This window comes from Rhinatrema bivittatum, chromosome 13 (genome assembly GCF_901001135.1).
Source record: "Rhinatrema bivittatum chromosome 13, aRhiBiv1.1, whole genome shotgun sequence".
NCBI lineage: Eukaryota > Metazoa > Chordata > Amphibia > Gymnophiona > Rhinatrematidae > Rhinatrema > Rhinatrema bivittatum.
Genome location: NC_042627.1, coordinates 41,601,895 through 41,629,236, shown reverse-complemented (window position 1 = coordinate 41,629,236; position 27,342 = coordinate 41,601,895). Strand labels below are relative to the sequence as shown.

General features: G+C 42.0%; 1 protein-coding gene across 1 annotated transcript in view; it reads left to right on the top strand.

Moving 5' to 3' along the window:
• FAM81A (family with sequence similarity 81 member A) overlaps window positions 1–27,342 on the top strand; it is a 148,595-nt gene that overhangs the window by 101,948 nt on the left and 19,305 nt on the right. The window contains 1 exon segment of the mRNA XM_029574498.1: window positions 11,568–11,680. Within this exon segment, the coding sequence (XP_029430358.1) occupies window positions 11,568–11,680 (113 nt within the window).

Below are 27,342 nucleotides of genomic sequence, written 5' to 3'. Positions count from 1 at the left end.
CCTTGTCACAATAGCCTTCCATAAGTGTCTTTCCCTTAATCATATCCAGTTGGACAGCTTTAGAAAGCAAGAAATGGCGCAGTTGCATATAAGCAAATTGATCTGTTGAATGTAGCTGGTACTCGGTGTGCACCTCCACAAATGGTTTCACCCCCTGATCAAACCAGAAGTGTCCTAGGGTTGAGATCCCTTTTTTGGCCCAATCCTGAAATACTTTCCCCACTCGCCCTGCTGGGAAAGCCTCACAGTCCCGAATCTGAGTGGAGTACAAGCATCTACGGTTTCCCACCAGATGTGTCCTCCAGCGCTGCCACAAGGTCAGCGTTGCGGACGTACATGTCCTAAGTCTGCCGGGAACTGGTTCCCACCCGAGAACCACTCTCCCTTCATAATACCGGAGACAACCTTTCTTTCCAGTTGTACCCATTGCTTGACTTCCTTATGATTATGAAAATTTACCACTGCCCGCAATTGAGAGGCTACATAATATTTTAAAAGATTGGGAACCCCCAGGCCTCTGGACATTTTGTTTTGGTATAGTACCACCCGTGCCACCCACGGTGGCCGCCTCTGCCAGATAAAGGAGCAAACGTTAACCTGTAAACCTCTGAGGTAATGAGTAAGCACTAGGCATGGTAGGGTTTGAAATAGATATGCTATCCATGGGAGGAACATCATTTTAATGGCTGCAATTCTGCCAAGCCAGGTGAGAGTCAATCTATCCCACTGCTGCAAATCCCTCTCCATCTTTTTAATCAATGGAAGATAGTTTAGATTAAAGAAGTGTTTATATTCTGAGCCAAGCAAGACCCCTAAATATTTCACAGTTTGCTTTGCCCATTGGAAAGGGAATTTCAGTTTCAAATTGGGGATTATATTGGGCAGTAGAAAAATCGGTAAAATCTCCGACTTCTCTTTATTAACCTTGAAACCGGACACTTTTCCAAATTCTTCTAATTGTGGGATTAACCCCTGTAAAGCATTTTCCGGATCAGCTAAAGTGAAAAGCACATCGTCAGCGTATAATGCTATCTTATACATGTTATCCCCAATAGCGATTCACTGTATATCGTCATTGGTTCTTATTTGTATTGCCAAAGATTCTAAACAAAGTGCAAACAACAGGGGTGAAAGAGGACACCCCTGCCGTGTGCCCCTCTGAACCTCAAAATTAGCTGAATATCCCCTGTTTACTTTTATGCAGGCAGCTGGTGTCCTATACAATTCCTGAACCCATGTGAGAAATCCCCCTCCAAGTCCAACCTTCCGCAGCACATGGAACAGAAAAGGCCAATGAACCCTGTTGAATGCCTTTTCAGCATCCACACCGAACAGTACTGATGGAATCTTATTCACCGTAGCATAATGTATAATATTTACTACCTTTCGTATACTGTCCCCCGCCATGCTGCCCGGCAAAAAGCCCGCCTGATCATCATGAACCAAGAGTGGAATTGCAAATTTCAATCTATTAGCCAATATTTTTGCTAACAATTTCAAATCAATATTGATGAATGATATGGGTCTATATGAACTACATAACAGCGGATCTTTCCCTGGTTTCAGTAATATTGCAATACCAGCCACATTTGTCTGGCTAAATCCAACCAATCCCCTCTTGTCCGCTTCTAATTGTTACAGCTGATATCTAATATCCCCTAATTCCTTCAAAAGGCTCCTAGTAGGAGTTTGTTTATGGGCTGCTTCCACCTTCGCTAACCTATCCCTCAAAATGTGGCTTTGTCTAAGCTTTTCTTTCTTTTTATGTGATGCTAAAGCAATACATTTTCCCCGAAGGACTGCTTTAAGGCAATCCCATAACAGTATAGGTGTAATCCCATCAGTGTCATTCGTGACTAGATATTCCCGTATAGCAGTTCTTACTTCCAATTCTACCGCTGCATCTTTAATTAATGAATCATTCATCTTCCAAAAACGGCACCCTTGGTCAGATCTGGCACCATGAAAGGACCACCAGATAGGGGCATGATTGGACCAAGTAATACTTCAGATATTTGCATCTGAAGTGATACCCATCAAAGATGTATCAATAAAGAAGTAATCAATTCTGGTGTATGTATCATGAGCCTTATAATAGTAAGAATAATCCCGCCCTCTAGGTTGCCGTTCCCGCAAGAGATCCACCACTTGCCACTTAGTGAGGAATTGCTGCAATGCTCTTCTATCCACGTTTGAATAATGTCCCCCACCTTTAGAACAGTCTACCTTTGGATTGCAAACCAAATTAAATTCTCCACCAAATATCAGCTTCCCACATTTAAACTGAAGCAATCTATCATCTGTTCTCTGAAGCACCACTCTTTGAAGCAAATTGGGGTTATAAACATTTACCAATGTTTAGAAGACCTTATTTATATAGAGTGATACTATGATAAATCTGCCCTCTGTGTCTCTATAGATCGAGTCCACTTGAACCATAAGATCCCTGGAAATTAGGATCCCCACTCCTGTTTATTTAAACTGAGGTGTACTAGCTGCTAGAAAAACGTGTGGATAGCAAGCATTATTCAATAAGCCTTCGTGCCTCTTACGGAGATGAGTCTCCTGAATAAACAAAATAGTCGCCTTCAAGGAAAGCACTTCTTTAAACAAACGATTTCGTTTTGCGGGATGGTTAAGGCCTTTAACATTCATTGAAACTATTTTAATAGACATCAGGAGAAAACCACGCTCGCCCTCTCTGGCATATTGCATTCAGTAAACCAACTCTCCTGTACTGCCTCCAGAAAACCATCTGAGATATCATAGACTATCCCTCCCAAAACCCAATAACCAACTCTCCTCAATCTTCCAGTAACCTCTATCCCCTCCCTCCCCTTCCACCCCTCCCATCCCCTCCCCCTTCCCTCCCCCCTGTAATACCACCACCACCGTTGCATCGGCAGACTCCTTGAGGAGTCTGTGAAATCATCCCCCCACTCATCCCACCAACCTTATTGTCACTCATAACAGAAAGAGCTCAAAACATATAACACAGCTGCAGATTGCATAGAAGAACCTTTCAAGTATTTCTAACCAGAACAATAGTGTATACCTTCTCCCAGCATAGCATTATTGAGCTTGCCGAGATCGAACATAAGTGGCCATAAATGACCAACAGAAGTAATGCATATAAAGACCACGACAATTTATTAACATGAGATCCGGAGATCTTGAGATACGGAGTACTCCGTAGACTTGCGTTGTAATCTGGAGACTGACTTCCCTATCCGCTGCCATCATGGACGGTCTGCTCCAATAGATTTTTGCACTCCTCTCTCAGCCTCAGGTAAAATCAGGCCCTCGCCCTCCAAGACCTTGTTCGCTTCCGATGCCATTTTGATGAAGTGCATGCATCCATCCTTAGTGAAGGCCAAGCCTGTCGGATACACCCATCGGTACCGAAGATTTTCAAGCCTTAGAAACGCTGTCACAGGTTGGAAGTCTCTCCGCCGCCAAGTCGTTATATATGGTTACGTTCAGTCCTGCCCACGTTATAGTACCCATCTTTCGAGCTTGCTGCATGATAGCTTCCCTAATTCGTAAGCTATGAATACATGCAATGATGTCTCTGGGAGTGTTCATTCTGTTTGTTCTCATCGCTCTATGTGCTCTGTCTAGCACTATTTCACCCTCCGAGAAGTCACGCTGATCAGATCACTCATTGAGCACCATCCTGCAGATTTTTTGAACTACTAGTGTCACATATAGATATGCCTCCGTTTTGGGTATTCCCCGAACTCGAATATTAGCGCGCCTCGATCTATTCTCGAGGTCCTCCATTTTAAGTAGTATTTCTTCATTAGTCTTGTGTAATTCAGTAAGATCTTGCCGAATGCGGGAGACTTCCACTACCTGTCCCTCTACTATATTTTCCACATCTTCAACCCTCCGACCGTAGTCCCCAAGCTTGGAGCGAAACTCTGACAGTGCCTCCTGCATATCGGTTTTAATTGATTTGATATCTTTTTGTATTTCTACAAACCACTGTTTAAAATCATCTTTAGTGAGTTGTGACGCTTCTCCCAACCTTCCATTCTCAGTTTCCTCAGTCGTGGCTTTCTTTGCCTTCGTATCCGGCTGTCATGGCCCATCCACCATTTCGTGATCTCCCAAGCCAGTTTCCTCGCACAAGGCCGCGAAACGGGAACCTCCTGGTGCGTATGAGAATGACTTCAAATCCAGCGATTTTTTCCTGGAAGTCATCACAGAGGCATCCGTCATCCCCTATCGTGTTCCAGAAGGAAAAATTAGCCCCGATTACGCCAGTCGAGCTTAAATTGGGATGAGTGAGGAGAGAGCTATCGCTTTAGGCGACCATGCTGTAGGGATGACGTCACTTCCCCCCCAAGTATTTGTTTATTTCTGCCATTTCTTTGTCTCTCTCCACACATTGATCCTTTTTACCTTTCAATTTCACTATACTACTTTGGACCCTTCTCCAGTCTCTGATGTATGTGAAAAATGTTTTCTCACCTCTCTTTACCTCTTTGACAATCTTTCCTTCCGCTTGATTTTTTGCTTTCTTGATTACTTTCTTCATCTCCCTCAGTTTCAGCAGATATTCTTCCTTGTGTTCCTCCCTTTGGGATCCTTTATATTTCTTGAACGCTGTTCTTTTTGCTTTTATTTTATCAGCCACCTCCTTTGAGAACCAGATAGGTTTCTTATTTCTCTTGCTTTTGCTTACTTTTCTAACATATAGATTAGTTGCCTTTGTAATTGTTCCTTTTAGTTTGGCCCACTGTTGATCCACCTCTCACATTTTCTCTCAGCCTTCTAGATCTCCCTCCAGGTACTTCCCCATTTCAATAAAGTCCGTATTTTTGAAATGCAAAACTCGGGTCTTGGTGTGACTTCTCCGAATCCTATTTGCGATATCAAACCATACCGTTTGATGATCACTGGTGCTGAGGTGGGCACCCACCTGGACATTATTTTATTTATTTTATTTATTTATGCAATTTTTATATACCATTGCACAGAACAAGTTCTATCTCCATGGTTTACAATACATAATTTTAAAACACAAAGGAAGAAATAAAATAACAATACATTATAAAATTTCCAGAAATAAAATTTTATAAAAAACTATCTAAAATAAGGACTAAAATTAACATTAAAATTAGATAAGAACAGACTAGAGACATTATCTCCATTAGTGAGCACTAAATCAAGTATAGCTCCCTCCCTTGCGGGTTCATTATCATTTATTTGAACTGAGCCCCTTGCAGGGCATCCATTATCTCTCTACTTCTGTTAGATTCTGCAGAAGGGATTCCGGAAAATCTCCAACAATCAGTACTTCTCCCTTCTTTCCCCCCTTTTTGATGTCTTCAACCAGATCTCTGTCTAGTTCTTTCATTTGATTTGGAGGTCTGTAAACTACTCTAGTAAAAATGGATGCACCATCATCTTTTTTTAGGAAGGCCCATAATGCTTCTTCTTTACCTATCTTAATTGCAGCTCAGTTGCTTGGATATTGTTTTTGACATAAAGAGCTACTTCTTCCCCTTTTCTTTCCTCTCTGACCTTCCTTAACAAGGTATAGCTCGGTATAGCCATATCCCAATCATGAGATTCCGTAAACCATCATGACAGCAAGTGTGCAAGTCCGCCTCCACCATTAGGGCTTGCAGGTCTGGGATTTTATTGCCCAGACTACGAGCATTTGTGTTCATACCTTCCAACTTTTCTTGTTCAGGTTACTGCTTTTCTTGGACTTGTTTTCTTTCTTATTCAGATGACTTTTTTTATCCCCTTCACCCATTTCCTTTGTGTTTGTATTTGGGAGGGTGACATTCTAATTTCCTTCTGCCACCTCTGTTGTCTAGTTTAAATGCCTTATGGCATAGAATTTGAATTTATCTTTTAGGATCCTTTTTTCTGTCACAGACAGATGTAAGCCATATTTCACATAGAGACTTTCACTGTTCTATACAGCCTCCAATATAGCCAAAACTTTCTTCCTTGCACCAGGAAGTTTATTGAAGTTATCTATATTACTTATCCTCTCTTTCCCCTTTCCATGAACAGGTAACACTTCTGAAAAGGCAATAGTCTTCGCTCTGTGACTAATCTGCTTTGCCAGAGACTGGAAATCTCTCTGTACCACTTGTATGCTGTTTCTAGCAAGGTCGTTGGTTCCCAGATGGATGATATCATCAACTTTAGAGTCTTTGCTTTCTTCGATTGCCTTGACTATTTGAATACTTCAAATTGTCAATATTCAGCTGAAGAAGAGCTCATGAATAAATCTATCTAGCAACCGTCATAAATGGCCTCAAAGAATGTGTGGCTTATTGATGAAGCCTATAGTACTTAAGGCTTAGTATAATCATAGGTTGCAGATAGATTTGTTTATGCACCTACCAGTCAATTTTTTCGTATCAGGAGACTATGTTCTGATACTGAAGAATTTCATAATCAAGCAGCCAAATTAGGCCACAGATTTCAAGAACGAGGTTACCCAGACCGAGTAATCAGAAGAGCATATAAAAGAGCAACCTTTACAGACAGGGATCATTTACTTCAATACAGACAAAGAAATGAAGTCACCAACCTTATCTGTGTCCTACCATACACTAATCTCACATCTCATGTTAAAACAGCCATTTTGAACAATTGGCATGTCCTCAGTCCCCATGCTATTTTCCGAGATCCTCCTATGTTCGCATATTCTCGAGGCACCAACATCAAACAAAGGATAGTTCGGGCAGTTGATAGGGTTCCCCTTTGTCATCCACAGTTGGCTGGGCAAACAGCATGTGGCAATTGTTCAGTCTGTTCCCAGGCATATATTGGCACACAGTGGCAAGACCCCCAAACCGGTCTTAAGATTCCCATTAAGCATCAAGTGAATTGTAACACTGAATTTGTCATCTATGCTCTACAATGTCCTTGCAATAGAGTCTATGTGGGACGGACCAGACGCAAGATCCGCACCCGTTTGACAGAACATCACAGCAGGATCAATACTAAAGATATAAAAGCACCTTTAGTTCAACACTGTATCTCATGTTCACACAATTTTGCGGACTTCAAGTGGGTCATTTTGGAACATATCCCCCCGAATTGGAGAGGGGGAGACCGTTCGATTACACTCAATTATAAAGAGAATCGATGGATTTTCCGATTGCGATCTGTTGAACCCCAAGGACTCAATGAAAAGGTTGAGTGGTTCTCCCTTATCTGATTAAACTTTCCCTAAGGCAGTTCTTTTTTGACTCTCCGGATAACGTTCCTTTTTTACTTCTTTTTAAAATGGCCGCTTCAGACACGTCATTGTCCATGTTTGGTACTAACAAACAGGTATTTCCCCTACCAATATGGCTGCCGTGTCGTGTCATTAACCATATTTGGTATTAACAATTATGGATGTCCCCACCTGACGTCGATCTCCTTTTAAGGATCATTCCACTACGTCACACTTACGTCACTTTCTCCGACCGCTCCGGTCGATGGAATCCCTTTAAATTCGGCGTCTTTTTGACGCTCGAGCTGTCAGTAATTGAAACGGCACGCTGGCAGGTCTCTTCAGCTTAGTGCACGTAAGTACAACCGTACAAGAATCTATATCGACCCTAACATATTGAAGTTTGTCCTTCACGTCTCATGAATGTTTCTTTCATTTTCAATCATCACAGCGCATAAGTATTCGTCGTTCTACAGCTAAGTACTGACCAGATATCAAGAAGTAAGTTTACCTTCCATCTCTGACCGCCATTATATATATTACTTTAGTCTTTTGACATGCAAAGAACTCTTATGCTGTATTATCTTCCACGCAGATTCATGTAGATGGCTCGTTCTCACCTGGAGATCCCTGAGGAAGGAGTACAAGACTCCGAAACACTATAGTGTCGGAGGCAACTTCAGGACTGTGCAAGCCAACTCTCTCTACGTGGCAATTCAAGATAAGTGCACTCACTAGTGACTTTAAGCATACAGTGATTGCGCTTCAGCTTTATCGCACCGGTAGGTGCATAAACAAATCTATCTGCAACCTATGATTATACTAAGCCTTAAGTACTATAGGCTTCATCAATAAGCCACACATTCTTTGAGGCCATTTATGATGGTTGCTAGATAGATTTATTCATGAGCTCTTCTTCAGCTGAATATTGACAATTTGAAGTATTCTGGTTTTCAGCTGCACCTTTGGGTTATATTGATTCTCTATTGACTATTTGAATAGCATTTCTACCAGATGATAATCCTGGAAGGCTTTTAACTGTAGTGTTTCCCTCGGAAAGAGTTCCCAAAGTAGTACCTCTGATGAATGAGTCACCAGCACAATGAGCTTTTTCTTATGGTTATTGATTATATTATGGAATTTCTACATGCATTGGGTTTCTTCTTTCTTTTCAGATACCACTTCAGTCTCTATTGCAAGAGCTTCTTCATTATCTAATACAGAGAAGACATTTTGTACTTGTGTCACTTGAGAGAGTGTGTGTCTCCGCATCACAGTTCTTACTCTACCAGAGCCCATTGTAATCCATTTGTTCTTGGGTTCCTGTACATTCTGTGTAAGTGGGGGTAGACGTAGGCTGCACAATTGTGAAGAATGGGTGTCTGAGGCACAGGTCTTATCCTACCTGAGCCCAATGTAAACCCCTTTTTTCTGGGCTTTTGATTTTTCTGTGGTAATTGGGAAATGATTCCTGCATATTGTAAAGTAGGAGAAGATTTTTTGGTGGTTTCTGATACTTTTATTGCAGTTAATTCAGCTTTAACTTGCACCAACTACTTTTTCATGGAAGAGAGTTCTGAACAAGCTTCCAGATGATTTGCCTCAAAATAAAGTCTCCACAATTGTTACAATGGATAGTCCTTATTTTGCTCAATTGATTTGATGGAGAACACCTAAGGAATTCCAAATTTCCAAATTATCTTGTTTTCAATTATGTACCCAGGCAGAGTATATATTAAAAGAACAAACCCAGGGGTGGGTGGGTAGAAGGGTAGGGTGGTAGGGAACTAAAATGTTAACACTTGCCCATGGCTGTTCACCAGACTGTATCTGCTATTGAGTTTGAACATCTCCTCCCCCAGACAACCTGACTACCAAGAAAAATAGAGAGATTATAGGGCTTGCACTACAGAAATGCAGAAGAATATCACCAAGAAAGAAGTCTAACATAAGGCTAACTAGCTTGTTTACTTAACTGGCCACAAGAATCTGTAGTTATGGGTATCTCCTTGTAGTCCAAAGGAGACTGAGGCGTTCTTAATGGACCCTGCAATGCACTATAAATCACCTGCCCCAAAGGAGAAATGCCCAGTGCAGACACTTTTGCAATTAAACACCACAAGTAAACATATAACAAGGAGTAAAAAATCACTTAGCAAATTCTGTAAGGCTACTGATCTGGATCAGCTCATTGGTCCAAGGACCTAGCTTCTCCTCAGCCCATGTTTAAAGACCTTGCTTCTCTTCAGTACAGAGACTTATGTCCAGTCTAAACCAGTTGTCCCTTCCCCCACACTAATCAGTTGCTAGGAGACCCCCCCCCAAGAAAAGCATCCCTTTACTTTTCAGTTTAAATCTGCCGCCTCCTATACCCAAGGGAGACACAACGTATGCAAATAAGTGTTGGGAATGCTCCTAAACCCAACGCTCTTTTATGCGCATATAGGTGTGCATAAAAGTGAAAATACATACGTACTTGTGACTTTTATCAAATATGGAATATGTGCGTATATGCTAATTTTTAAATGTGTAAAGTTTTGAAAATTCATCCCACGGTAAGGCGGGGTTCCAGGGAGTGGAGTAGGGGCAGTTTTCAGAAGTATGTGTGTAAATCCACATGCACAAAGAGCAGTTCTATCTTTATGCCTGTATTCCACAGAGGTTTCCATGCACACCTGCAAATTTTCAAAGTGGATTTATTTGCATCAGTCCACTTTGAAAGTTCTAAGTTTTTAGGTATAAAGTACCTGCAGACTTTAGCCTATGTAAGCTGTTTGAAAATTTCCTTCCCTCTATGCCATTAAAAACTAAAAGCCTTCATTTATCCATCTAGTACTGTAGGTGCAGTATGGGTAGTGACAGTAAAGGCTTCCCCCAAACCATTGCCAGTATCATTTAGTGACTCAATGGTAAAAACAGTTCTATTTCAGTATTCAAGCAGTATTTGGTCTCACTATTGAGACTACCAATTGAGGTGTCAAAAGTGTGTTTTATGATGGTTTACTGTGAAAGGGACAAAGGCTGCTAACTTATTTTACCACCTCATGTTGGTCACATACTAATCAAGCAAATCAGGGAAATAAAGACTTACAGGGACAAATTTCTATAGCCTAGCTAGGTAAGATACTCGGCTACTTTTGCACTCATGTATCTTGTAGCGATTTTCAAAGGGAAACTACATAGGTAGCTTCCATTTGAAAAATATCTACAAGGTACGCAGCTTGCTTATTGCGGTGGTTAATACCCTTAACTAAATTAAGCTATTTCACTTAGATGCAGTTCCAACACTGCTCTCTACATTAATGGCGGGGGTGGAAGAGAAATAGAATTAAAAAAAGGTTACTAAGAGCCAAGAGAAACAGATAAGTATGTGAGAGGAAAGAAAAAGTGTGAAAGCTTGCTGGGCAGACTGGATGGGCTGTTTGGTCTTCTTCTACCGTCATTTCTATGTTTCTATAAAAAGTACCCATGGACCTTGCACTTATTTCCACAGGTGGACTGCGTGCTTGAAAATATGCACGTATTTTGAAAATCAGATATGTGCATATTATTTCTCCCAGCTCATCCTTGCCTCCAGGATGATCCATTTTTTCCATGGCTACATCTAGCTATCTAGTTTCACCTACTTTGGGAACACATTTTTACCCTAGGGGATCACCATAAGTATTGTGTAAATGCAAGGTGATGTTTAGTGAATCTGCTTACCTGTAATATGGGTTATTTGATGACAGCAGTGCATTGAGCTGCACATGAGTCATGTGACTGTCTTGTATCAGCCTGGAAGATGTTTCCAGAGCTATTTAGGAAACCTTTCTAGGCATACACAGTGGTTTCTCATGCACCACTGGACTTGCAAGCACTAAAATTATCAGTTGCCTAAGCTTGGAAAGAAAAGAGTAGAGAATAACTCCTAAAGGGGAGGCAGGTGGGTTGTGGCTTATTGCACTGCTGTAATCAAAGAACACCTATCACAGATAAGCAACTTTGCTCTGTTTTGATGCCAGACAGTGCAGTAGAGTCACACACAGGAGACTTCTAGCTAAGAATGGTTTTCAAATAAAGACTCCACCAATAGCTGGAAAGAATGACAAAGAAATAATCTCTTACTTTGTGAATAACTGCCTGAGTTTTATCTTAATGTTGAGTTTGTATTAATGCAGCAATGCAGCAAAAGACAATGCTCCATTTACCTTCTCATGAGCATTGCCTAAGGGCAGATTGACCTCAAGCTAATACTTATCCAACCAGTCTATCTTTCATGGCTATGCCATATTGCTCCTGCATTCTGTTATTGTGTTGAGTGGAATTTCTTTTATAGCTTTTCTTGTACATATTTCTGAATGATGTATATAATAATTTTAATCTTTAAAAGGGTTTGCTGCCATCCATGACAGCATTGGATCACTCAGACAAGTTCTCGAAACTAAAATGAAGCTCGATAAAGAACAGTTACAGAAGCAGATTCATCAAGTGAAGAAAGGAATGGTTCGCATGTAAAGCAATTCAGTAGAATGAACACTGATGTTTTGTCATTGGGAAGAGGACTCTGATGCCTTAATATAAAATTTAGCATGCCAAACCAGTTTATAAGAAACATTGTAAACTATAATGCCATCACTCTGTTTATTTTAAGAACCAGAAACATACTTTAAATAGCAGAGGCAATAGACTTTTATAAGCTAATGGTAATTACCGATTCTTTTGTCTTTGTTCTTCAAAGGTAAATAGAATGTCTGGTGTGATTCCCACTTTTGGCTGGTATGATTAAGGTATAGAAGATGGAATCCAGATTTGATAGCTCCATGTCTTTCATTGTATTTTACTGACTTACACTTCCTATGAAAACTTAAATAGTATTTTAAACAAAGAAGGAAATGTTTCTTTATAAATCTTCTGTTTTAATATACATTATTTGTAATATGTGTTGGCACTGAAGTGTAATAATATTCCTTCCAATTATATAAGCACATTAACAACAATTTTAGATTATGGGGGTTGAATTTGAGATTGACCTGCAAAGCAATGGCTAATAATGATCAGTAATCTACCATTGGGGCCAGCCTGGTGGCTCTGTGGCAGTGCTGTGAATTGCTATGCCAAAGGATCTAGGTTTAATTCCTAGCTCAGGTCTTCTGTTCCACAGGTTTGCTGGGGCTGGTACTGATGGAAAAGGAAGTAGAAGCTGCTGAGTATGTCTGACTGGGTTCCAAGTACAGTCATGGGGGGAGGCTCTGAAACGTTAGCATGCTGCTGCATGCTCAGCACATCTTTGAGGGTTTCAGATAACTGGGCCCAGTCTTTGCATACTAGGCCCAGTTGTCATATCGGTGAGTGAACCTCAGCAGCTGCAGCCTGTTACAGAGTTCAGGACCTGTGAAATGTTCACAGCTCCTGCAGTGGCTGTGGCTAAACTGCATAGGAGGGAAGCACAGCCCAGCTCCCATGATTTCCCATGAAAGGAAAATAAAATAATATTTTTCCTCCCATAAAAGATAATAGGCCACAAGGAAGGTTGCTTGGATTTACTTCTCCTCTGATTAGAAGTAAATCAATTTTGGGTAGAAGCCTTGGAATTGCCTATAAAACCCACATAAAGGGGTCAGTGAATAATGCTTTGATGGCTAGGCTGGAGATGGAGCCCAGTAATGGAAAGAATATTTGTTGACTAGGCTTCTCCTGTGCTCTATTACTATTTTTCAGTTCCATCCAAATAACTTTTGCCTCCACCATGAATGGCATATGGATGCCCCCTTTTCTCTAAAGACAAGCAGGTTTGCCATGTCACTAAAGTGGGTCACTTGACTGCATATGGCACTGAGCGGAACAAAATTTCCAGAGCTTTATGGTAAAGATTAAAAGTTGTTGCTGCATATGCACAGGACTTCTTGTGCTGCGGCAGCCCCATAGCTGCTCTTATTTCCCATTTTTCTGCTGGCCCAGTCAGACATGCTGAAGAAGCTCTGCAGATCTCCAAAGTTTTATTATTCCATTTTTAAAACTGACCACTGACATTTTAAGATTGTGTAAGAAACCTGGGAAGTTGTGTTTCATTCCTAACCTCCTTTCTATAATGATCTGAATTTAAATCATGCCCATGAATGCTGTTGGCTTCTGGGTCGGCACCATCTCGACACTCCTTGGCTTATCAATATATGGAGGAAGGAGTTCAAAGAATACAAAAATGTTTCGGGGGGGGGGGGGGGGGTGTCACGTGATACGGTGACACCGAGCGGACGCTCTTAACCCGGGCTCTGTGCCTCGCCCTCCTCACATCGGCTAAAATCACCTCCATCCCATTATTATTCAGCAATTTTTTCAAAAGGCAAATCGACAACGATGGGGCCTAAAATGGCAGACGCACCAACACAGCCAGCTACACCAAGTTCTCCGGCGATATCCCCGCTATCCAATGAACTTACAATAAATGTTACCAATTCAGTCATGGCAGCTCTAGACGGTAGATTTAACGAGCTGTCCACACAATTTAAGGAATTAAAAGATTCTTTTGCTGAAATACACCCGCGGTTAACTTTGGCGGAAGAGAGGATTTCCTCTATTGAAGATGAACACTTAATAAAGCAAAACAAGTGAAAAGAGCTAGAACAAGTGGTCCTTATTCAATCGGACAAAATCGACGATTTAGAGAACAGAGCAAGACGCAATAACATACGTTTGGCAGGATTCCCGGAGGAAGCAGGGGAAACTAATCTGGAAGCGATGCTGGAAACGTGGCTTCTGGAGGCCTTGGATCTCACAGACATGCGGCCTTCCTTCCATATCGAGAGGGCACACCGGCTTGGGAGAAGAAAGGAAGGGGATCAGAGACCCCGGCTCATCATTGCCAAACTACTCAACTAGGTTCAGAAACAGAAAATAATGCAGGTTTACAGAACACACGCTGCATTGAAGTACAAAGGAGCCGATATACGTCTCTTCCAGGACTTCTCGGCAGCCCTGGCACAGAAACGGAAGCAGTTCAGTCCGGTATGTACAGACTAGATAGAGCAGCTTTAAACTAGAACAAAGGGGAAAGCCGACAGTCGCTCAGCAGTGCATGGTTTGGAGAGAGGTATCTTTAAAGGATACTAATGATGCATTAGAATTAGGGCATCCCGACAGTGAGGTTCCAATAATTAAAAAAGTAGTCCAAGTGCCTGTAACTAAAAACTCACCTGAGCTAAAAAATTCTAACTTATCCCTATCAATTAAAAAGCAGAATGAAAATACAAACAAAAAACAAACTTTGAAATGTTTGTATGCTAATGTCAGAAGTCTAAGAAGTAAGATGGGAGAATTAGAATGTATAGCAGTAAATGATGACATAGACTTAATTGGCATCTCAGAGACATGGTGGAAAGAGGATAACCAATGGGACAGTGCTATACCGGGGTACAAATTATATCGCAATGACAGAGAGGAGCACTCGGGAGGAGGTGTGGCGCTTTATGTCCGGGATGGCATAGAGTCCAACAGGATAAACACCCTGCATGAGACTAAATACAAAATTGAATCTTTATGGGTAAAAATCCCTTGCATGTCGGGGAAGACTATAGTGATAGGGGTATACTACTGTCCACCTGGTCAAGATGATGAGACGGACAGTGAAATGCTAAGAGAAATTAGGGAAGCTAACCAAATTGGTAGTGCAGTAATAATGGGAGACTTCAATTACCCCAATATAGACTGGGTAAATGTATCATCGGGTCACGCTAGAGAGATAACATTCCTGGATGGAATAAATGATAGCTTTATGGAGCAATTGGTTCAGGAACCGACGAGAGAGGAGCAATTTTAGATCTAATTCTCAGTGGAACACAGGACTTGGTGAGAGAGGTAACGGTGGTGGGGCCGCTTGGCAATAGTGATCATAATATGATCAAATTTGATTTAATGACTGGAAAAGGAACAGTGTGCAAATCCAAGGCTCTCGTGCTAAACTTTCAAAAGGGAAACTTTGATAAAATGAGAAAAATTGTTAGAAAAAAACTGAAAGGAGCAGCTACAAAAGTAAAAAATGTCCAAGAGGCGTGGTCATTGTTAAAAAATACCATTCTAGAAGCACAGTCCAGATGTATTCCACACATTAAGAAAGGTGGAAAGAAGGCAAAACGATTACCGGCATGGTTAAAAGGGGAGGTGAAAAAAGCTATTTTAGCCAAAAGATCTTCATTCAAAAATTGGAAGAAGGATCCAACAGGATAAAATAGGATAAAGCATAAACATTGGCAAGTTAAATGTAAGACATTGATAAGACAGGCTAAGAGAGAATTTGAAAAGAAGTTGGCTGTAGAGGCAAAAACTCACAGTAAAAACTTTTAAAAATATATCCGAAGCAGGAAGCCTGTGAGGGAGTCAGTTGGACCGTTAGATGATCGAAGGGTTAAAGGGGCACTTAGAGAAGATAAGGCCATCGCGGAAAGATTAAATGATTTCTTTGCTTCGGTGTTTACTGAAGAGGATGTTGGGTAGGTACCCGTAATGGAGAAGGTTTTCATGGGTAATGATTCAGATGGACTGAATCAAATCACGGTGAACCTAGAAGATGTGGTAGGCCTGATTGACAAACTGAAGAGTAGTAAATCACTTGGACCGGATGGTATACACCCCAGAGTTCTGAAGGAACTAAAAAATGAAATTTCAGACCTATTAGTAAAAATTTGTAACTTATCATTAAAATCATCCATTGTACCTGAAGACTGGAGGTTAGCAAATGTAACCCCAATATTTAAAAAGGGCTCCAGGGGCGATCCGGGAAACTACAGACCGGTTAGCCTGACTTCAGTGCCAGGAAAAATAGTGGAAAGTGTTCTAAACATCAAAATCACAGAACATATAGAAAGACATGGTTTAATGGAACAAAGTCAGCATGGCTTTACCCAGGGCAAGTCTTGCCTCACAAATCTGCTTCACTTTTTTGAAGGAGTTAATAAACATGTGGATAAAGGTGAACCGGTAGATATAGTATCCTTGGATTTTCAGAAGGCGTTTGACAAAGATCCTTATGAGAGGCTTCTAGGAAAAGTAAAAAGTCATGGGATAGGTGGCGATGTCCTTTCGTGGATTGCAAACTGGCTAAAAGACAGGAAACAGAGAGTAGGATTAAATGGGCAATTTTCTCAGTGGAAGGGAGTGGACAGTGGAGTGCCTCAGGGATCTGTATTGGGACCCTTACTTTTCAATATATTTATAAATGATCTGGAAAGAAATACGACGAGTGAGATAATCAAATTTGCAGATGACACAAAATTGTTCAGAGTAGTTAAATCACAAGCAGATTGTGATAAATTGCAGGAAGACCTTGTGAGACTAGAAAATTGGGCATCCAAATAGCAGATGAAATTTAATGTGGATAAGTGCAAGGTGATGCATATAGGGAAAAATAACCCATGCTATAATTACACAATGTTGGGTTCCATATTAGGTGCTACAACCCAAGAAAGAGATCTAGGTGTCATAGTGGATAACACATTGAAATCGTCGGTACAGTGTGCTGCGGCAGTCAAAAAAGCAAACAGAATGTTGGGAATTATTAGAAAGGGAATGGTGAATAAAACGGAAAATGTCATAATGCCTCTGTATCGCTCCATGGTGAGACTGCACCTTGAATACTGTGTACAATTCTGGTCGCCGCATCTCAAAAAAGATATAATTGCGATGGAGAAGGTACAGAGAAGGGCTACCAAAATGATAAGGGGAATGGAACAACTCCCCTATGAGGAAAGACTAAAGAGGTTAGGACTTTTCAGCTTGGAGAAGAGACGACTGAGGGGGGATATGATAGAGGTGTTTAAAATCATGAGAGGTCTAGAACGGGTAGATGTGAATCGGTTATTTACTCTTTCGGATAGTAGAAAGACTAGGGGGCACTCCATGAAGTTAGCATGGGGCACATTTAAAACTAATCGGAGAAAGTTCTTTTTTACTCGACGCACAATTAAACTCTGGAATTTGTTGCCAGAGGATATGGTTAGTGCAGTTAGTATAGCTGTGTTTAAAAAAGGATTGGATAAGTTCTTGGAGGAGAAGTCCATTACCTGCTATTAAGTTTACTTAGAGAATAGCCACTGCCATTAGCAATGGTAACATGGAATAGACTTAGTTTTTGGGTACTTGCCAGGTTCTTATGGCCTGGATTGGCCACTGTTGGAAACAGGATGCTGGGCTTGGTCTGACCCAGTATGGCATTTTCTTATGTTCTTATGTTCTTATGACCTGTATAACAAAAATATAAGATTCCAGCTCGCTTATCCAGCTATACTGAGGTTTAGACATGGCGGTAAAGACCACGTTTTCACGGAGGTAGCACCGGCGAAGAAGTATGTTACTACTATCGGATCATGAAGATTTCTCGATTGCCCAGAGACAGGACCCATCGGCTGGTGAAACCCACATTTTCAACGTACTTTGATGCAGGTCATCCTGGCTGGGGACAAACAGGAAGAGAAGTAGCAAAAACAACAGCATTCTGCTACTGAAAAATAAATATGGCGAGTCATTGCACGTGCCTCACCGGGCAAGTGTCATTAGACTTACAACCCAGACATATGAGACTTTGGATATGGACTCTATGATCGATTTTGAGCAAGCACTCCTGGAATTTAATTCAGGATGATGAACATGCCATCTCCACCAGATATGATTTCTTGCGATTTAATGTTCTCTCTCTTCCCAGGTTCACTAGCCTGGTATTGATCGGATGCGGGTCCGTGGCAGACAGCACGGGACTTCTCTAGCCACAAGCCTGGGTTCCTTCTCTTGTTCAATTGTGTGAGTTATTGCTATTTTCACAGTTGTTTAAGCTTGTTGTATATTTTGTGTATGGAGGGCGGGGCACGACACATCGAAACGTACCCCCAAGTATTTGCTTCCTTGTATATAAGGGAACAAAATGCAGCAACTAAGTAATGGAAGGAATAAGGGTAGGGTGGGATTGGAGGGGAAATTGGGGAGGGAATTACTTCACAGTGCAAGAGATTTAAAGGTTCATAAAGTTACTTCACACACTGGTTTATTAGATATGATCCGAACAGATGTGCAAGGAGAGGTGGGACACACCTCAGTTTTCTTTTCGATGGTGGGCTTAGGCTGGGGAGTCCACCATTTTCTGTGGATAATCATTTTACATAACATTCACCTTATGATTCGCTGGCTAGGTCTAACATAAAGTTAGTGTTAATGGTTTAGGGCATCCTATCAAGAGAACCAAAGTCCTACAATTTCTCAAGAGGTCAAAAGTCCAAATTGCTTGTATACAAGAAACACACCTCAAGGCAATAGAAAGCAGGAAACTTAGAAGGGACTGGGTAGGTCAATGCTTCTTCTCTGCTGCAGTGGGGAAAAAAGCGGGAGTGGCAACACTGATACATAAAAGTGTCTCCTTTCAATTAACGAAAGAACTGGTGGATCCAGAGGGAAGGTTCATTGTCATAATTGGGAAACTGAATGGGCGAGATATTTATTTATAACTTTTATACCGTAATAGCAAGGAAGGAGACAGCAAAATTAAACAACTTTGTTGAGATAGCAACTATATAACATATTATATTTACATAACTGTATGACAGTCAATAAGCACTAGTTAATGCAGCAAATTGTAGTTACAATGTATAATAGTTGAGGTTTATCGGAATTGGCTATAGGGAAGTTATGATACCGGGGGTGGGGACAGAGACGAGGTTGGGATTAAGTGAATACTTGTTTGAACAACCAGGTTTTTAACTTTTTTTAAAAAGTGTTTGTACAGTGCTCCAAGCGTAGGTCTGGAGGCATCGAGTTCCATAACGTAGGACCTGCGATGGAGAGAGCACGTTCTCGGATGGAAGTGAGCTGGGTGGATTTGTAAGAGGGGGTAGTTAGAGTCCCCAGGAAGGCTGATCTAGTAGGTCTGTTGGGGATATGAAACTGGAGAGAATCATTAAGCCAGTGAATCTCATTATTGTGTAGGGTTTTGTGGATAATAGTTAGGCTTTTATGAAGGATTCTAGCTGGGATAGGAAGCCAGTGGAGGTCTCTGAGGATTGGAGTGATGTGGTCTGATATAACCATTGGCAACATCTATGGCCCAAATTCCCCATCTCAGTCATTTTTTACAAATATCATCAACCTCCTCACCACTCATGGGATGGGAGAGCTGCTGTTAGCGGGGGACTTCAATACCGTACATGATCCTTTAATAGACCGCTCTAGCCAAAAGACCACACCGAACCCATCATCTCAAAAAACAAACATAGCCCGTGTTTGCCAATATTGGAGAGTGTTACATCTTGAGGAACGAGATTACACTCATGTGTCTAAAGCTCACTGCACACTCTCACGAATCGACTATATACTCGGATCGGCACACTTGTTCCCTTTTATAATGTATGCAGGTATAGACACCCCAGGTGTGTCTGACCATGCTTTCATATGGGTTGACATTAATTGGGATGGCACAATATCCCGGAACAATTGGTGGAAATTTCCAACTTATATGAAAGCTGACAAAACTTTTCAAAATTATTTGAAAAACAAGTGGGAACAGTTTCAGGAGTTTAATCACCAACACAAGGGAAACCCGGATTTGTTGGCAAACTGGTAAAACAGTCATCTAGGGGAGATAATATCCTTTCTCCGACATAGAAATAAAACTTTAAATGTGGATATTTTATGCCTAGACCAACAACTTAAAACGAATAAATTAGCCTTGCTACATATCCCGTCCCAAGCACATTGGGCACAATATCATGAAACACTAGGAAGTCTACAGGCTTTGCTGCAGCAAAGGGCTATTAAATCTCTACACTATAAAGAACACTCATTTTTTCGTTTTGGCAACAAGTCAGGGAAGACACTAGCTAATTTGGTCAGACTCCGTCAATCTAAAACTTACAAAGAAAAATTAAAGTCACCGCAAGGTAATTGGGTACACAAAGAGGAAGAGATAGGTGAAGTAATGCGAACGTTTTACACACAGCTTTACAAGGAAGACCGTACAGATAGACCAGAGGAGGAAGATGAATTCTTTCAAAACATTCCCCTCCCTAGGCTATCAGACTCTCAGCATGACAAGCTGAATGCTCCTATCACAAAGTTTGAAATCTTGTCTGTTATAAAAAAAAAGCAAATCAGGGAAAGCACCCGGTTCCGATGGGTTCACCGAAGATTTTTACAAAATACTTGGAACTACGCTAGTGGATACGCTACACTCTTTTTATCTTAATGTATTAACCACTAATAAACTTCCTGCTGATTTCAATAAAGCATATATTACGGTTCTTCCCAAGTCTGGTAAAGACCCCGGACTACCAGCCTCTTACCGACCAATTTTCTTTTTGAACTGTGACCTCAAGCTACTAGCCAATGTCTTGGCAACCAGAATGAGTTTAGTCTTGCCTGACCTTATTTCTCTCCATCAAGTTGGCTTTGTCAAAGGGCACTCTTCGAGTTCACACATAGCTAAACTGCTCACAGCAATCCAATATTGCCAACTACATCATATTCCCGCTATGGCTGTACACTTCGACTATGAAAAGGCCTTTGACAGGGTCTCCTGGGATTATCTTTTTTCCATCCTCAAATGGTATGGCTTTCAAGGTCTCCTGCTGTCATACATTTCGCTTTTATATCACCAACCAACATCACACATACTAGCAAATGGCCATCTCTCAAAAGCTTTTACCTCACAAAGGGGGGTTAGGCAAGGCTGCCCCTTGTCACCCCTATTATATATATTGGCGATTGACCTATTATTGTGCTGCATCACACAAGATCCACAGATTCCTGGTTTAAATTGCAAGGGACAAATTTTTAAAATAGCTGCCTTCGCTGATGATATACTAATTTTTATCACAAGCCCACAACAAGCATTACAGAAAGTTCTCTTACATCAACTTTCCTAAGGTAGCTTTTTTGGCCTTAAAATAAACACTGACAAATCCGAAGCCTTAGAAATATATGGTAACCTTCAACAAACATGGGGCCCCTCTTTCCAATTAAAAAGGGCCATAGGGCCTATAAAGTACTTGGGAGTTCTAGTACCCAAAGGGTTAGATACCATTTATAGTCTAAATATCCACCCCATGCTTCAAAAGACAAAGAAATGACTTCAACAATGGCAAGAATTACCGCTTTCTTTGATTGGATGGGTCCATCTGCTAAAAATGATGGAATTGCCAAAATGGTTATATCTGCTCCAAATGCTCCCAGTCTGGTTAACACAAAAAGACCTATTTCAACTGAATAAAGATGTTAGAAGGTTCTTGTGGAAAGGGAAGAGGTCAAGACTAGCTTTAAACCACCTTATGCAGGCGACTGGGGAGGGTGGATTAGCATGTCCAGATTTTCGCAGATACAACTTGGTGTGTATGTTACGTCATATTAGGGATTGGCTACTAGGCACAGAATACTTTTCCCCAACAGCCTTCTTGCAGGGTAGTTTACATGGGGCATCCCCAGCTGTGATGATGCAGATAAACTCAAACTGTTTACCACTCGAATGCAAAAAGTTTCTTCTGGTCCACTCAGGCAGGAAGACTTGGGCACACCTCTGTCAAATTATCGGTCTTTCAAAGCCAGAGACATTTATCATACCAATTTGTGCTAACCCTAACTTCCCCCCTGGGCAAGGACATACCGTCTTTCAAACTTGGGCATCTAAGGGTCTATTTTTGGTTTCTCAAGTACTACAACCAGCGACAGAACATCTGTATAGTTTCTCGGAACTACAAACTAGATTCAATTTACCAAAACATGATTTTTATGCCTATTTACAGCTAAGACACTTCATTCACTCAGTCGAATCCCCTACTGAATCAGCTCTGTATAGAGAGCGGGTTGAGTGTGTCTTGGGCATTGGGCATCCTATGAGGCTCTCATGCTCCCTCTTTTCCAGACTATTACAGGGTCGACTAGGCTCTACTACCAGTCAATCTATCAGAGAATGTTGGAAAGGGGAACCAGAAATGGCTATCACCCCAGAAGTAGTTAAATGCTACCTTCTTAATATTAAAACTATTTCAGAGAATGTAACTCTACGAGAATTACAATTCAAATTTATCTGGAAACTTTATTGTACTACTGACATTGCTTATCGGCTGGGGATTAGTAACACACCCAAATGTTTAAAATTTGAAATGGATACTGGAGACTATTTCCATAGTTCTGGTCCTGTTTGAAAATTCAGTCCTTCTGGTCAGCTATACAAATCCATTGCTCAAAACTTTCCAACTGCTCGCTCCCCTTACATCCCAAATTTTGGCTTTTGGGCAGTGGAATGTACCCGTCTCTTGCTCTGGAACCCTTAGTAGCACAACTGGTCGATAAAGCGGGCTTACTAGCCAAACAAACCATATTGGCAAATTGGACCTCTAAAACTTCTCCACATTATAATCAATGGGTACAAAAAATGATTAAGTTGGCAACCTTTGAGCAAATGACAGCTGCCCAGCAAAGCGAAGGACGGAAGAAATCCACCTTAGCCTTCTGGAAGCCGTTTATGGATTACCATGCCCAAGGGGCCTTCATGGACACCTCTGCTGAGTTGAAGCAAGGCTTCTAACTAAATATTAAAAACGATATACTAATAAATAAGGCACAATATTCGCAGAGGGATACAGCACTTCTCCCGCACAGCTCAGTTGACAGAGTTCTTTCAACAATAATAATAATAATAATATTTTTTCTTTTTTCCCTCTTAGCACTGTGAAGGGGGGTAGGGGGGGGGACAGGGAAGGGAGACTGCTGTAAGGGTCAGTGAGATTGAATAGGTGTTACCCTTCATTTCTTATGATATAAGATTCCAAGAAATATATTCAAGATGTTCTAATACTTTGTTATCAAATTTGAGAACCATTAGCTTTACTGGTTACAGGATAATCGGTTGTCTTACTTTTTTGGATGTTAGCTGTTTTCTTCCCATCGATATATTCTTTATTAAGTTTGCTGTTCAGCTGTTTACACCTTGTATTGTACTGACCGATTTCCATGGTTAACCTTATTCATGCACTGTACAAAATGATTTGTGTTGTGTTCTATGAAAACTAATAAAAAGATATACAAAAAAAAATGTTTCTCTGATAGTAGTTATGAAGAGGAATATTTTCCAGCTCTCCCTCTGGAGTCCTTGGCTGCAACAGAAGGACATGTTTTCTGCCTGATGATATTTCCTTTTCAGGTTTTGTTCAAAGGATGTGTAAGGCTTGTGGATTTAGAGGTGACAGGGTCCTTTACATTATCTCCTGAATGTCTGAAAAGAGCTGGTGGTGGTACCTGCTCATTCTCATTTCATGGATATGCATAAAAGGATGTGGGAAACACCACACAATTTACTCCTGACAGGAAAGATATTGGGTAAAAATATATCATGACCAGGGAACTGCAGGATTCAACAAGCTCTAGCTGCCACACTACAGTATAGTGGTAAAATCTGCCCTCAAAATGACTGGTAGTTCTAAGACCCATGCTTTAGTGTTCCTAGATTGTAAGCCTGGACATTATTGAAAGGTATAGTTGCAGAGGAACTGGTTCAAGTCCAAGGACAATCAAGTCAAATACCTTTGCCTTGCCCACCACAAGGTCTACACCTAGGCAATTATAACAGCAAAGAAATAATGTCTCTTCTGTCCTCTAAGAACTGCCCCAAGAAACACTTCCAGGTTGTTCAGAACCTACTTAATCATTCTCATCCATACCTTCCCATCAATCTCCCTAGTCCAGACTGTAGCACCTTTGCTAAATTCTTCCAACGTAAATCAAAACTAACTGCAGAAACCTTGACACTGTACACATGGGAACAGACAGCCCCCCCCCCCCCCCCCAGATACCACTATCTGGGCCTTTGGTGTTTTCCATCTCTGAAATCACATCCTACTAACTAAGGAGGTTCATGTCTACCATGAGAACTCCTCGTCTCCTGGACCTTTGTCTTTCCTCTCCATTACAAGGAGTTTAGTCAGCCTTTTGGAACCCCTAGGAAATCTCATTAACTCCATACTGTCAGTGTTTTTCCCAGACACCTGAAAATAGCACATGTGAGACCCCTGTTCAAAAAATCATCTCTGGACATCCTCCAACCCAACAACTAAAGACCCATCTCCAACTTAATATTCACTGGAAAAGTGATTGAGCATGTGGTCCACACCCAGCTTCTGGATTTCCCAACAAGAAAGCACCTTCCCTTCCAGCTTGGATACAATCCCAACTGCAGTACCGAAACTACCCTGCTAGCAATCCTTGATGACCTGTGGCAAGAAATTAATCGAGGCCAAGAGACCGTGCTCAACCTCAATTAAGATCTCACCACAAGTCAATTTGCATTGTTAAGATGGTATATAAAACACTTTAAATAAATAAATTAAATAAATAAGTCATCAAGGATTGCTAGCAAAGTATTTTCAGTGCTGCAGTTGGGCTTGAATCCATACTGGAAGGGTCCACATGGTTCTTTCCTGCTAGGAAGTCCACAAGCTGGGTATGGTCTACATACTCAAAGGCTCTTCCAAACTGCTTGACTTCACAGCAGTGTTCGACACGCTCAACCACAGAATCCTGCTCACCCACTTAATTGACTCAGGTATTGTTGACATAGATTGAATCTTATTTACTGAAGTGAAAGCAATTTGTGCAACTGAAATATAACTCATTCCTCCCTTCCCCACCCCTGAAACTTAACTGCAGTATCCCATAAGGCTCCATACTGTCTCCCATGGACTTCAATAACTATGCTCACCCCCTTGCCCTGCTACTTTGCCATCTCATCACCTACTATGCAGATAATGTCCAGCCTAAGATCTTCCTTGGCACAGACCTCCAGGAGGTAATTGCGAGGGCAAACAACTGCCTAGCCAAAATCTCAGAATGCTGTGCACAGAATAAGCTCAAGCAGAACCTCCCAAAAGATAGAAATACTCTGAGTCACCAAGCTCTCTATTTGAGCACTTGTGTGCTGCACTTTTCTTCAGTGTCACAGCTCTACAAACCTGCTCCAAAGTGAAGAGCCTTGGCATCATACAAAACTCTTCATGAACACTGAAAAACCAAATCTCAGCTGTGAACAAAGCAGCTTTCTGACATCTGTGCTGCATTTGCCACCTATGGTCATTCCTATCTTTCACTAACCTAGTCATAGGGAGGCAGGTGGGTATTAGATATGGCTAATTTTTCCTGCTGTCTATGGAGAGCTCTTTTTACTGGCAAGCAAACTTGTTTTTCTATGACATCACCATCTTGGATTCACTGTTTACATTTCATAAAACAAAAGCACAAGGTGGCCTCGGAGCACAGTTGGTCTTGAAACAAATGTTGGGAATGACTGCCACCAAACCATAAAAGGGGGAATATGAAATATTTGAATATCTCAAAAGGTATAAATAATATACTACGCCAAATATTTTTCAGGAGAAAGGAAAGGAAACTAGAACAGTGTCATATGAGGTTGGAGGAAGTCAGATTAAGGATTAGGGATGTGAATCGTGTGCCCGATCGTCTTAACGATCGAAATCGTCTGGCAGGAGAAGAAAATCATGTTTGGCACGATTTTTTAGTAAAAAAAATCGGTTTTTCCGATTAGTGCTCGCTAACAGGAAGTTAGCGCGTACTAACCATTCTTAGTGCACACTAACAGTTCAGGGCAGTTAAGGTCAGTTTAGGAATGAATATGTATTCCTATTGGCTGCCCTCTTATTTATTGATGTTACCAAAGTTCCCACTGACAATATATGGGGGATGGGAAATGGAAACGGTTGGTAGCTTGACAAAAAATGTAATGTGATCAGTCAATGTGACTAGAACTTGTGCCCTATCCCTGATACTGGGAGTGTTGTGATCTTCCTGCACGCAGTGCGTATCCCTGATACCAGGAGTGTTGTGATCTTCCTGCACGCAGTGCCCTATCCCTGATACCGGGGGTGTTGTGATCTTCCTGCACGCAGTGCCCTGTCCCTGATACCGGGGGTGTTGTGATCTTCCTGCACTCAGTGCCCTATCCCTGATACCGGGAGTGTTGTGATCTTCCTGCATGCAGTGTCCTATCCCTAATACCGGGAGTGTTGTGATCTTCCTGCACACAGTGCCCTATCCCGGTTACCGGGGGTGTTGTGATCTTCCTGCTCACATCCCGGTATCAGGGATAGGGCACTGCGTGCAGGAAGATCACAACACTCCCGGTATCAGGGATAGGGCACTGCATGCAGGAGGATCACAACACTCCCGGTATCAGGGATAGGGCATTGCAAGGTAGAAGATCACAGCTCTCGAGATCCTGCACAGGGCAGTGCAGAGAGGAAGATCACAACACTCCCGGTATCAGGGATAGGGCACTGCATGCAGGAAGATCACAACATGCCCGGTATCAGGGATAGGGCACTGCGTGCAGGAAGATCACAACACTCCCGGGATCAGGGATAGGGCACTGCGTGCAGGAAGATCACAACACTCCCGATAACCGGGATAGGGCACACAGGCGGAGAGGCTTAGAGGTAGATCTTTAAAAAGTACACACATGCGTACTTTTGTTCGCGCAACCGGCACGAACAAAAGTAAGCCGGATTTTATAAGATATGCGCGTAGCCACGCATATCTTATAAAATCCGGGGTCTGTGCGCGCAAGGCTGCGCAAAATCGGCAGCCTGCGCGCGCCGAGCCGTCTCCATTCCCTCCGAGGCCGCTCCGAAATCGGAGCGGCCTCGGAGGGAACTTTCCTTCCGCGTCCCTCCACCTTCCCCTCCCTTCCCGTACCTAACCCATCCCCCGGCCCTACCTAAATCCCCCCCCTACCTTTGTTGGGCAAGTTACGCCTGCTTGAAGCAGGCATAACTTGCGCGCGCCGCCTCGTATCCCCCAGCACAGGCCGCAGTGCCGGGGGACTCGGGACCACCATCCCGGCCCGCCCCTGAACCGTCGCCACGCCCCCAGACCTGCCCCGGACCGCCCCTGACATGTCCCCCAGACACGCCTCCTCCCGCCCCTTTTACGAAGCCCCGGGACTTACACGCGTCCAGGGGCTTTGCGCGCGCCGGCGCGCAAGTGGCCTGCGCGCGAAAATCCGGGAGGATTTACGACCGCAGGGCTTTTAAAATCTAGCCCTTAGTGTGATGACTAAGATGATGAATGGACCAATCAGACTCAATATAGACCTCTGGCACACTTGCTAACAATATTGAAATAAAAAGCAA